At 33.2% G+C, this 13981-nt stretch overlaps 1 protein-coding gene across 2 annotated transcripts in view; it reads right to left on the reverse strand.

Annotated features, from left to right (window-relative positions):
* GRID2 (glutamate ionotropic receptor delta type subunit 2) overlaps positions 1-13981 on the reverse strand; it is a 1308561-nt gene that overhangs the window by 509561 nt on the left and 785019 nt on the right. For both annotated transcript variants that reach the window (XM_024736087.1, XM_024736086.1), the window contains 2 exons: positions 12378-12431; positions 4766-4939 (listed from right to left, as the gene is read on the reverse strand). In XM_024736087.1, the coding sequence (XP_024591855.1) occupies positions 4766-4939; positions 12378-12431 (228 nt within the window). The remainder of the gene's footprint in view (positions 1-4765; positions 4940-12377; positions 12432-13981) is intronic.

Consider the following 13981-nt stretch of genomic DNA (forward strand, 5'->3'; position numbering starts at 1 on the left):
GTATTCTCTTTTGAGGTTCGTGTTTGTTTCTATGCCACACGTTACAGCCCCTTTCTGCCAGCACCTACTGACCTCTTGGTCACTCTTTATTCATGACTCCTCCCTCACAGTGATCCCAAATTGCCTCCTTATATTTAAAAAAGGTCACTTCAATTTCTACACAGATGACCTTCACTTCTACTCTGGCCATGACCAACACAAATGACTATTTACTAGACCCAAATAAACAACTCCTCTAACATCTTAAACTCCAGTATCCCACCAGTCGACCAATCATTTTTCTCTACCTACTGTTACTACACTTGTTTTCTGACTTCACTGACCATGGGCACCAACCTCCTCTACATGCCAGCCTTTCGATATCTGACACCTCCTTTGTCTTGCCCTGAAACATCCTCTTTCCTTCAGTTGTTTATCATCTGGTATTATTTCTAGGCTGCTCATCATCTCCACATTCTTCCTTGGTCCTTCTCTTATTTTTCAGTGTTTCTGTCGAAAGTTTAGTACCCAGAACTAACACATTATTGCAGATGTGAGCTGACTAGGAGAAAGCAGTATAAGACGCTATCTCTCTTGATCTTAGCAAAATGCTTCTGACATAGAGACCAAGATTACATTAGAGTGGCTTGGAGCAAATATGACTTCTGCTATACTCAAGTCAAGTTTGCCTTCGTCTTAACAGCCTTAAACTGTCAAACCAGTTCTCAACCATCTAGACTGTCTGTAATCGACTTTGAACCTATACTTTATCTCTGTCATATTTCAATTTTTAGGCATATTACTCAGTGAATATTATCAACTTGAATCTTGATGATGTAACACAATGTAAGCTTTCTCTCCTAGCTTTATGTCATTTACAAATCTGAGAGGCATACTTTATTCATTTTCATTTGTGTAGTTATAAGCATTTTGTAAATATTAGGTCCAAGGACAGACTCTTTGGGTGACCACAGAGAATTCCTTGCACTTCAAGAGTAGAATATTTATCAGCATGGTTTGAATATACCTCTAGTTCCATACTTCTCAAATTGAGGGTAAGAGAAGCTCTGGTGAAAAGTTGTAGGTATTAAAGATACCCAAAGCTACAGAATACATCTGGGGCATGTTCTACGCTTATCAATTTGGAGAGAAAACAAAGTAATTTAACTGATAAATTATTTGAAATATTACTTTTAATTTCAAAGAAACTCATATGTTTTATAACTTTTAAAGATAATAATGAAACTTTAATACATTTTGAACTTTTAAAAAAATCTGAAGCCAGAGTGTTTACCATCTTCTGTTCTTAGGAGGCTTTGGTGAAAATGTTTGAATGGCATCAACTTATTTAGACTTTTTAATGTCCTCCCATAAGGATTTCATAAGGAAATTTGTCAAACACTGCATTAGAATCAATATACAATAAATAGATTTATGACATTCTCCCAATCTAAAAAAAATATTAAGTACGACTTAGTCTGGCAGTGCTTGCTCTTAAGGAAGTCCTATTATCTTATTTGAAGGTCCCCAAACCATATATTTAATAATATAGTCTACAATTTATCCAAATATTAATTTTAGTATGTTAAACTCTGGTTGTCAGATCTTTTTTCCTTCCTTTTGAAAATTGGGACAATTACCAATGTCTTGTACTTGGGTTCTCTTCTCAAGTACTTTTCTAAGCTGCAATATTGTGATCATATCTACTAGTTTATTTACTGCTCTGAGCAATTATTTCTCAGGCCTCATTTTAGAGGAGCAAGGTATACTCTAACCATCTGCAAACCCCTGCTCCTTCTAAACCAGCAGTTTACTTTTCTTTTAATGACTTTAATCTTTCCAATTTGAGGACATTTTTTTCCTAGATGGAGAAAACAGAAGCAAAAGGATTTGAATATTTCTATTTTCCCTCCATTGGCAGCCAAGCTAACATTAGTTTCACCAAGCAGTAAATGGTTCACTTCTCTCTTGCTTCATATATTGCTAAAAACTCTGTTTCTAGCTAAAAGGTATCTTTAACATTTATTTTGCAGCTTCAGCTAATCCTGGATTTTAGTCTTTCTGGCACTAATTTAAAGATTGAGGAAACATGTTTTTTGTTCTTTCTAAATCTTACTCCCCTTTCTACATATACTGAAATATGTAACAACCTGGAGATCTCTACATGGGCTCACGGTACCCTCTTCTCCTCTGTTGTAGTGATTATTGTGATTTTATAGCTAGGTTTCTATTTTTAGAGCTGACTTGAATCATATTTTCATAGCTTTTTTCTTAGTTTGTTTTTTTAACTGTACCCTGCTGATAAGATATGTCTGTGATCATTTTTATCTGCACTGTTTTTACGGACTCCAAGTTGAGAGGGCTGCTTTTCCTAGGGAACCTTGGGGGGGGCATTCAAATTTTTAATAAGTACTTTTCTTGTTGTTTCCTTTAACTTCAGTGAGATAAAATATGCACCAAGGCAAGTCTCTATATCAAATGCTCTGCTTTTAGTGGGACATTTTAAATTCAAGAGCCCTGCATTTAGACACTTCATTATATAAATCTTCACATATAAAAGTTTCTGTCAGTTTTCCTTTTATATATTAAACATTCAGTCAAATTCTATTAAATATACTAGGGACATTAAATGTAATACATGCACAAAGAAAAAGTAATCATCCTGTTTTCTTCTATCTGTGGGTTTGAGGGGAGTATGATGAAGGTATAGGGAAGGAGGAGTGGTGCTTCCAGTACATCCTTAATTCATCAGATAGGTCTGGGAATATAAAGATAAATAAAATATTTGTTCCCTGATTTCAAGGAATTCATTAATTGAATCAGAAGGATTGTGCTGTTAGGTGAATGTGCTTTAAAATACTATACAATGACTTTCTGCTTTCCCAATCTGTCCATTTCCTACTACCTCTTTTGACAGGAACAGGCTTTAATATCTCATGATTTTCTAAATCAAAGTTCTTTCGTGTTTTTCTCTATTTAAAATTCTATCATTTCCACATGAATTATATTCATGACCAATTAATATGAAAAGATGGGTCACTGGAAGTATGAAACTTAAACCTTGTTTAGGCTTGAGTAGCTTAATTTGACCCCGGTCTTCTTATCAATTACATTCAAATCCACAAATATTTACAAAGGTGCAAAGCACCATGGTAGATATGATGGGAGAAAGAAAAATAGACAAGTAGTTAATGTGATTTTATGACGCCTGGTTCTTGGAGAGAACCTATTCTAAAAGAGCTTAAAATTTAGTAGGAAAGTTCTATGGGCAATGATCCCAGAGCCAGCTGCCTGGTAAATACACATGGCTCATTACAATGGTAATAAGTATGAAGAAATGGTTAGATAAATGGTAATTTATCTAAAAAAATTCAAAGCTGACTAAAAATAGGGAAGCTGTGGAGTTAACTTTCAAACAAAGAAGTAGTTTTGCCAAGTCGACTTATTTATCCAGTATTATTGGGAATGAACTAGTTCTCCTAGGATTATTTTCCCAAGCTTTTCAAAATAAACATCTCTAAGTACTAAAATGTTTTTGATATTAAACATTTTGAAGGAATAGGTTTCTAAAATATATCATTTTTTTAACCTATGAAATTGATCATGACTTTAATCTTTGTTGATATCTCAGCGATACTGTTTAAAAATTAACTAATATACTAGCAATATTCTACAGTGGTACTCTTAGGAACTGCTTTATGATATAGAGTTGTTTTACAGGGAAAGTCCTGCTCTGATAGGATATCTGAATTAGTGTACCTGTTTTTTTGTTGTTGTTGTTGGTTTTTTTTGCGGTACGTGGGCCTCTCACTGTCGTGGCCTCTCCCGTTGTGGAGCACAGGCTCCGGACGCGCAGGCTCAGTGGCCATGGCTCACGGGCCCAGCCGCTCCACAGCATGTTTGATCTTTCCAGACCGGGGCACGGACCCGTGTCCCCTGCATCGGCAGGCGGACTCTCAACCACTGCGCCGCCAGGGAAGCCCTAGTGTATCTGTTTGATTTCTCTTTTCCTGTCTCTTGCCTAGCTCGAGTGCTTCTTATGGAGCCCTATTCTTGTTGATGTGCCTGCCTTTGTTAAACCTCCATTAGACTGACATATTGAGAACTCCAGTGCAAAGAGAAATAAAACCAAAAAATCTGATAGGATTTTCCTTAAGAAAAAGAAATAGGCTCCAGGTGAGTATTAAAAGGGCATTCTTATGAGTAAGCTTCAGGGACTTGGGGTTCTTTATTTTGCTGCTCAGAGATTGTATTCATCTACTTTCAAATTCTTTGTTGTATTCTGAATAGCAAAGGTTTCAGCTATATCCCCTCTGAGTTGGATATAACTTTATAACACTACAGCATTTTTTGGATTTCTAAATTTTTTTTGGTGAAGTTCTTCCAATCGGAAATTAATCTTTAAAAAAGAATAAACTTCTATATCCTTGTTATGCCAGAAAAGGCAAGCAAATTTATTAGCTTAATAATTTGGAGTTTGGCATTAAGGAGTATCAATCACAAATTCACCATGAGAAATGCTATTGATTTACTTGCTGAAAAGGAAAAAAAAGTTTACTTATTATATTTTTATTAAACAAGTAGATATTTTGCTGTAATGAGGTCAAAATGATCAAAGACAGGTTCTTAGCACTCTCCCCATCAGACTTATGAAATTGCTGGAAGAGGAGAATAGTTCAGAAAATGGAAATGTGTACAATTCTGAGTGCAATGCCACTGGAAAAGCTCTCTCTACAACTGCCTAACAAAACATCCTTGAAGGAATATCCAGGGACTTAGACTATACCTCCATATTCTGAGCAAATGGATCCTTTGGATCACACAACGTTGAAGATATTCGATGGTTGCCACGGAAACATCGCTGACTTATATTCTGGGGGACTGGAAATGTCTGACGAATGATGGTTAACCTTCCAATTGACCTTCTTACAAGTTCCTGTACGTCCACATCATTTATTTCCTATAAGATAAGAAATGGAAGAATTAGAAATGCTTTAATACAGTAACAGAAACACAAAACTATTAATGAGTTGTTATCTGGAAATGCTAAGAGATTCCATTACTGTAATACATTTGCATAATGCTTAGCCCACATCCAAATGAAAGCAACAACACATGTTCGTTAAAATAATCGACTCATTTGTAGTTGCTGTCTGTGCTTTAAATTATATGCATTTATGTATATAATTTATTAATACCTAAATAATTTCAAATGGAGCAAATGACTTAAACACATTTTATTAATAATAAGTTTATAATATGTTGAACACTTCAGAAAAATATGTGTTGTTTAAACATGGGAAAACGTCGCAAATAACTTGCTATTACACTTAATTATTCATTAATGGATTTCAAGGTATTTGACTACCTAGGAAGATAGTTATAATGTAAGAATATATATTGTTCTTAGCAATGAAAAATGAGGTTCTTAAATAAGACAAGTAGAGAGAGAATGAGGAGATATTACTTTTTAAGACTTTTTCCCAATTATGTCTTAGAACTACTGGTGTTAACTCATACATTTCTCTTGGTAAAGAATAGATAATACAAAGTGCTCACTAACTGCTGAATGGATAAGTTAGTATGTAATTGTGTTCTTAACATAAAGATGAAAAATTCTGTTGATTAATGCAGTGTGAACTCCAGTGATGTTTATCCAAATTAATGCTAGTTTGTATATAAGCATGTGCCGAACTCAAAGAAAAGCATTTTCTACTTTCGCCCTGCCACCTCCCAATTCCACATGTAAAATTTAAGATTTGACTCAATCATGGATGTAAAAGTAATAAAAATAACATAATATTTTCATAACATACATCTGTTCTAATTGAACATTATTCTAATTGGAATTAGAATAGGACTGATCAGAATAAATTTTAGCTTTAATGTAGTCTTTACTTAGGTAGTTTGTGCTCCATGGTGCCCATTTGGAACCTTTTAAATCAATGAAGGCTTTGTAATTAACATATTATTGGTTTCAACAGATTCTTATGGCACCTGAAGTAAAAAATTTGACACATGATACATTTTGGAATACAGTGAGCATTTCTCAGTTTTGTTTCAAAGAATTATTACAGAATAATGAAAGAGAAAAATATGATTTACAAGTGTAAATTTTCTTCTTTCCTTACTACGCTAATCACATATTATTCTTTCTTATAGCATATATTAGCTTTAAAATTCATCTTTTATTTATGATCTTTATGAAATATAGATTTCTCTAAAAATAAAATAACACCTGCCATCAGCTATATCCAGTGTAATATCCTGGATTTCCAGTCAATTAATCCTTAATGTACCATAAAAAATTATTTTTCTCAGTTTAAAATGCCATCTTTTTCTTTAGTGTGTGTCATTTCACTGGCCCCCAAAATTTCTGTCTGGCAAAAAGCAGGTCACTTTTTAAGTCTCTGTCATCTACTCACAAAATAAAATTAAACGGTGTCTGTCAACTTCATTTTAAGCCTGAAATTTAACTAGAAAACTTTCAAAATTAATTATTATTGCTATTCAATGTCTTTACATTTTTAAAAAGTTCTTATTGTGCAGATGGGAATTTTCATTTAAAAAGGCAGTGAAAAAATTCTACCACTCTTCGCATAATATTGACTAAGTTGTGTTATATACATGGTCTTTTTTTCTTTAGCGATACTAAGATTTATCAACATTTTGTCAAACAGCACCATTTCTATATGCTCCAACCATGGTGAGCTATACAAATCAGCACATTAGAATAAAAACTTACATTTATTAAGACCCTACTATATTTTGGTCAAAATACTAAGTACTTAACCTGTTATCTCATTTTCTGCTAAAAACTACATTCTGATTCAGATACTGTCATTCTCATTTATAAATAAGGAACCAAGGAGATTCCAAGCTCTTCATTCAAAATACCCTTTACTCATAGTATGAATCTATAAATGTCATCAAAAGAGACACTCTCTGAAGTAATTACACAAGAAATCCATTTTTCCTTACAGAAATTATTTAGATTAATATGCATAAGTGATAGGAATTAAAACTATAAAGATATATTATTCCAGCATTTAATAGTCTGATGATTCTATAAGAAATGATAAAGTCATCTATCATGAGCCACAGTCTTTAAGAGGACCATTTTTAAACCCACAAAAGAGGATGGTTACCTTTAACAGGTTCTAAAAGCTGAAGTTCACAGGTGTCTTAGCGACTAAGCTATATTTGAGAAAATGTCAATTTGAATTGAATATATTTTGCCTATTATTATTTGGGGAAGGGAAAAGAAAGTAATATTCTGGGAGGAAAGAATATGCCATTCTGAATGAAGCTAACAGACAGTCTGTCTCAAAAAATTCACTTGCAGTTTTAGTTTTGACACCTGATCTCAAAATTAGTTTGATAGTGATATGAAAACGTGATCAGACAGCTATTTTATAGTTAAAGAACTTTACTTCTGCATTCCAAGAGGTGCATTTCAAGAGTGACAGATGCAATGTTATATAAACACTGGAAGCCAAGTGAATATTTAATCTATCAAGAGATACTTTTAAATGAAAAATAAATCTGTAAGTAAATAAACTGCTTTCATTAAAATATGAAACTATTCTATAATCTTTTGGAATCTACATTATTCTAATGTGCTGAATTTTTAAAATGTTAAAATATCTGATTTTTTAAAATAATCATACGAAGAACCAGTTCAGTACATACTCTACCAAGCCACCTGTACTACCCAAATATGCTACTCTTTAGAAAGATACAGAAATTTCCTGAGTTTGAAAGAATTTAAAGAAGGTAAATTATAAAATTATCTGTCCTTTTTGTATTCTTGATTTGAATGAGTACATTTATGAAATAAGAATATTGCAATGAAAAATGAACAAATATGTTTTAGTATACCTAAATTTTCTCAATTTTTTTTCATTAAGAGCAAGGCATATAGTCTTTTACCCCCAAAATAATTTACATGGATAATCAAAAATTATTAAGAATCAAATGAATATATCCGAGGAAAGATTTTTATCACTTTACTGTGATAGTTTAATGTAGGGCAAACTCTGAACTGTAAGAGCCAAGGAAGAGGAAAGCAAAAATATCTGATAGGGATACAACTCCGCCAGAAACAGCCACTTCCCAGAACAAATCTTTTAGGAGAATTGGATTGCTCCTGAATCCTTGTAGGATACCAGCTTTAGGCTTAAGTTAATAGAATTCTAGGGAAGGAAAGACTCTCAAAATCTATTAGGTTGGATGCCAATCTATATTATATAAACTATTTCAGAGAAGGGACCCCTTCCTCCTTTTCCCATTCTTTTATCTCTTAACATTGAACAAAGTTCTTGGCTCACAGTGGGTATTCATTAAAGGTTGATAAATGAAAAACTGAATGAATGGCAAGATTTCACCAAAACGTCTTCTAAAGATAGATACCTGAAACTTTGAGTATAGACTTTGCGGTGCTTTAATAACTTTACCCATTCTAAATAAAGCAGATTTTAGTAATGATATTAAGCAGTGTACTATGTGGTATAATTTGAAAAGAGTATGCTTATTGCTGTTGTTGCATTGCTGATATGTTTACATTCTTCATGCTTTAGCAAAGATGATCCTTTAATGCTTCCATAAAGTTTAATGTTAACATGAAATAATTAAACATATATTATGAAATATGGAACAAAACCAACTGCAGACTATAGCAGCAGGAAGGGGAGCAAAATGGCAGCTTTCTGCTTGACAGATTAGTAGTGAGCATTTCAATTAATCACTAAACTAAAAAAAATATTCATTATACATATAGGCTTTTCAAATCTCAACAACCCCCTTCTCCTTAACTGCAGAACTAAGCAGTCATTAGCAGAGAACAGTAGCTTAAACTATTTAAATAAGAATTCAGGATGCCAAAGGTCAGGTTCGGTATCATCAGGGAAGAGAAGGGTGACTATAGCATTATGTTTCTAGCTGCTCTAAACAGTGTATATATCTTCCTACCTGAATTTCTAACTTTTGTAAAACGTAAATAAAGTGCTAGACCGTCTCCTTCAGGACCCTGAAGGGATGACAGTACTTATATGGAAAGGCTGTTCTGTGCTGGATCGACTGATTGTAGGGAAAAGATAAATACCATTACCAACTACTAACATATGACTGATTACACCATATGAACTAGCACAGCCTCTCATTATTATAGCACACAATGCAAGCGAAAAAAATATATTGTTCTCAAGTTTTGACATCAATCTGTATGATGATGCACTATGCCAACTTTGATTTATAGTTTCTCTCTGAGAAACTACTGGTGCAATAAGATTAAATAAATGTTTGCAACCCATTTTAAAATTAGCAACAAAATAGTAGCTACACAAACCAAACCAGTGAGATTCACGATTTCCATGTTCAATCAAAATGGGCATGTGCATGCTGTTGGGTTTTGTTGTTGTCATTGCTCCTTTTAGAGTTTATTATCTTCCTAGCAAATTCGAGAAATCCATGTTTCTTATTTTACGGAAACTCAGGTAAATTGTGATTCATCCATTATAAACAGGCCTGTAAATGAAATAAAGGTAGCAAGACTCAAGTTTCTTGAGGCATATTTCAGAGAGAATGAGGTGGCTGAGTAGAATCATGTAGAAGTAAGAGTGCTAACCACAGATACGTGGACAGATGGTTTTTCTTAGGGATGAAAATATAGAAAATATGCTTGATCTCTGAGTTTTAACCCAGTTTAGAAAAAAATAATAATAACCAATATAAATGGTGTGGGCTGTGAACGTAAGATTTTTCAAAGGCTAAGTGGTATTGACCTGCCCCACCTAAAATTACAGCTTTGCTCAAGGACTAGCAAGGAGAGTTATGGGTAAAAAAGAGATAAGGGGTTCAGTAATGGTAAAGGTGAAGTTATAGTTATGACCGTTTACAGTAGGAAACTAAAGTGTGAAGGAGGAGAAAAGAACTGAGGTTTTCTATACTGTGTTCTATAATTCTAACATTTCGGAGTTATTTGCCAGTTAGATTGCTGTGTTTGTGTGGATGCTTTTATTTTTCTTGCAATATAGTGGAACACTCACTTAAAGACATCGTTTGCCCTCCTAATATTTTATGAAATAAAATTTAATGAGAAGTTCAACAAAATGAGTTGTAATGTTTATGAAAGATATAGTAAAATAGAAGCTATTATTCTTTCCATGATATACATCATCAATGAAATACATGCTACTCAGTCACACTTCCTCTTTATGATATGAAGGAGCGATTTCTTGCACAGCACAAACTGACAAATAAGCAGTAGACAGACGGACACTGGTGTTCTGGGAAGCTCTCTCTACCTCGGTTCACACTTCTAACATTCAAGTATAGCTTTAGAAGTTAAGTTGAATGTAGAAAAAAAAATAATTCAGGGGTCCCTTCTGCAATCTTACCAAAGAATAGAAAGGAATGCGCATTTCCATTTATCAACTATAAGTATTAATTGGTTTGATTAATCCATGTCTCTAAGGAGGCAAGAAGTCACTTTTTCCCCCTAGTCATCAATATTGATGTAAACAAGTAAAATGGCTCCAGTTTGTTTTATATCAGAAAATCTGTGTGGTCTCTTCCCCATCAGAAGGTGGGTGTGAGATAAAAACAAGGAATTAGGAAGATTCTCTATTTCAAAAAATAGTAATCTAGAAAATAATAAGCTAAAGACAAAAGGTAATAGAATAATAGCTCCTATAAGATTGAAATTCAGATAGCAGAAATTTCAAAAATATAACCTATAAGAAAAATTAACAAAAAAGAAAACAAAGCAACACCAACCAAAGCTTTAGAATAAAAAAGACTTGTTTTAAATCCCATTATCACGTCTTCATAGTTGTGTAATATTTTACAAACTGCTTAATTTATTTGAACCTCAGACTCTTTGCAGAAAATTAGAGATGAACTTACCTAATTTGAAAAGTTATTAGACGGTTTGTTACGTTTCCCTTTTCCCTTTACTCTGTCCTGATGTTTAGTCATTTTAGATTGACTTAAAAACAACACTGAAAAGTAGATCTCACATATACACATCTGTCAGGATCTCAGAAAAACACAGCTTAATTTGACATAAGAAATACACTGACAAATCATGTAGACCTAAAGTTTGTCAGACTGAAAACAGACTTGTAAGATGTTTCCAGTGACTTTAAACTGAACTAAAAAGAATCATCAAGGGAGCTAAAATTCCATCAATGAAGTGTGGTGTAGGAGAAACAACTTGAAACTAAGAATCATTTTTATTTTTCTGTGTAAGGAGAGGCAAGTCATATGCCCTCTATGGACCCCATTCCCTCAACACTTCATAATACTATTTAGTATTCAACAAAATAACACGTGAGAAAGTGATCTGTGAACTCTAATGTGCTCTGATCATTACCGCAGTACCGTTTATTGAGTGTCCTTTGTCAGGCACCGTGTTAAGAGCATTAGATAATATTTCACTTACTTTTCATTAGGAACTTGTAAAGTAAATGTTATTATACATGCCGTGCAAACAAAATGAAACCTGAGCACAGGATGATTATATTATATACCCATAGTAACACAGCTAACCAATCTCATAGCCAGGATTGAACCTGTCTTGCTGACTGCAAAACCAGAATTCTTGCCCAAAATGCTACTTCGTTCCTGAGACAAAACTTATTATTCTATAATTCAATATTTGGTATCTGTTGACAAATAGCACATTATTTTTATTCATAAGTAATAGATATGTTGAATACTAGATCTTGTTGATCCATTATTTGTCCCAGACTGATCTGCTCATCGCCCTTTCCAACTCTGACTGGCAGGTGCTAATGGAACAACTTATTTCACTAAGCTCTCATGTTGCAATACTGTACTTTTAATCTTATGCACTGTCCTTACAGAAAAAAAAAAAAAAAAAAAAAAAAAAAACGTTCACAAGGAATTTGACAAGTTGGTGAATTGTAAAACAGTTATATTTCTTTATGAAAAGAAAAACAATCTGCTCTTGTTTATTCATATTCATGTGCTGAACTATTTAATCCACTTGTAAGGGGGTGGGGTACAAAAGTTCTAGAAACAACAGTAAAACACAAATGGAACACAAGCCCTCCACTGGGAGGAATTCACTTTGCTTACAAAGAAGAACTGTACTTTTTATAACGATGATCTCCTGATGTAGGCAGTGTGTGCCAATGGAAAAGACTGAAAGATATTCAGTGGGGAAGACGTTCTCCATTTATTTTGTTCATACAAAGCCCTTTACAATTTTCAAAAACTCCTTATTCTATTTTTACTTAACAGCATCCATTCAGTAAGCTGAAAGTATACTTTGTGTTATGTTTTCTGTTAGAAATTCAAGGCCATAGGAAATGCCGTGACTATACATATGAAAACAGGACCCAGAGTTGACAGTAAGGTTTAGTTGGCTTTACCTCATTTATAATGATCCAGTGACAGTCAAAAGCAACCAAATTCGTCTCCACAACCTGGAATAGAAAACAAGCCAGCCACCAGTCAGCATTAATTGTGAAAAACAAATCAAACTAAATAGATATACTTGGCAAATGGCAAAAATGTATCACAGGTTAGAAAGGTCTTTGTTACTCAATTGAAGATGGAAAACCGTTATACTAAAACATGGTAGAAGCATTTGTGTTCATCTTGTAAGTGCATTGTAGACTTTCTAATTAAGTTTGAAAGTATAATTAATTAAAAACCCAGAAAAACAAAGGTTTCAACTGAAAAATAATATAAATAATAATGTTTAGTGATTCAACCGAGAGTGGAGTTCCAAACACATTTCCTAGTCCAAATAAACTTTGATGAACTTCTATAATCTACCTAATAAATATCTAAGTACATCTCTCTCCATAATCTGGCTCTAACTTAACATTCTTATCTGCTACTTCCCTGTGTATACATTTGCCATTGTCTTAACAAAGTAAAATGCTCTATGTTCTGAAAAGTTTTGTGTATGTGTTATTGAATTCTATTGTGTATTCTAAGGAGATCCAATCATAAAATTATCTGAATGTAAAGACTAAAAGTAATGGACATTATATTAGCACAAGTTATAGTTGGGTAATTTCAGTAGTTTTGCTAATAATATGAACAGAAAGAAAACTTATGTAAAAGAAAAATAAACTATATATAGGTAGCAATACTGACTGAATAACTTGGGATAAATTGATTCGAAATGATCCTTCGCTTAGGCCAAAAAAGGCAACCCTTGTACAGGTGCATGTCCACGTGTGTGTGTGTGTGGGTATGTGTGTGTACAGAGGTAGCTTTTGTATCAAAGTTTCCATTCTATCCAATTTTATCGTACATATTCTAAGACATGTTCTTGTGATTCATGTCATGGAACATATAGATATATGTTAGGTTAGACTGTTTTATAAGAGATTACTGTGTTATTTTCAGCAATAATACCAAAAGCTTGAGGTTTAAGTGAAGATGCTTGCTAAAAACTAGCAAGGAATTGTTATAAAGTGAGAATTACTTTTGGGCGTTAGTCTCTGTCCTACTGAGAAATGTCCACTGAAAGACGCATTGAACACGAGAAACGCAATAGGAAATAAATCTGTGCGATTCAATACTTTCTCAAAGTACATACTTATTTGCAGAATATTTTTTTTTAATTTTGGTATAAATTTTATACTATTTCCAAATACATCAAATAGATTCTTATGACCTTACTAAGGTGCATAGATAACATATTATCATAGAAGTGAAGACACGTTATCTATTTTTAAGTCATAAAATTATTATCTATTTTTTTTATATACACGCATGTTCAACTTTTAGATCAAACAATGTAGAAAATATGACCCATGGCAGTTTTCAGTTTTAGCTAAAAAAAAAAATCACTTTAAACCAGTAATGGCATCCCTTATTTCTAATTTTATAATTATTTTCTTTAATAATGTTAGACAAGCCATCAGTAATTTATTAGTAATAAAAAGCGTTAAAAACCAAATGGGACCTCCATAAGAATTTAAAGGGATACAAACTGGAGACTCAGATATACGGAAAA

This window comes from Neophocaena asiaeorientalis, unplaced genomic scaffold (genome assembly GCF_003031525.2).
Source record: "Neophocaena asiaeorientalis asiaeorientalis breed wild unplaced genomic scaffold, Neophocaena_asiaeorientalis_V1.1 scaffold7, whole genome shotgun sequence".
Lineage (NCBI taxonomy): Eukaryota > Metazoa > Chordata > Mammalia > Artiodactyla > Phocoenidae > Neophocaena > Neophocaena asiaeorientalis.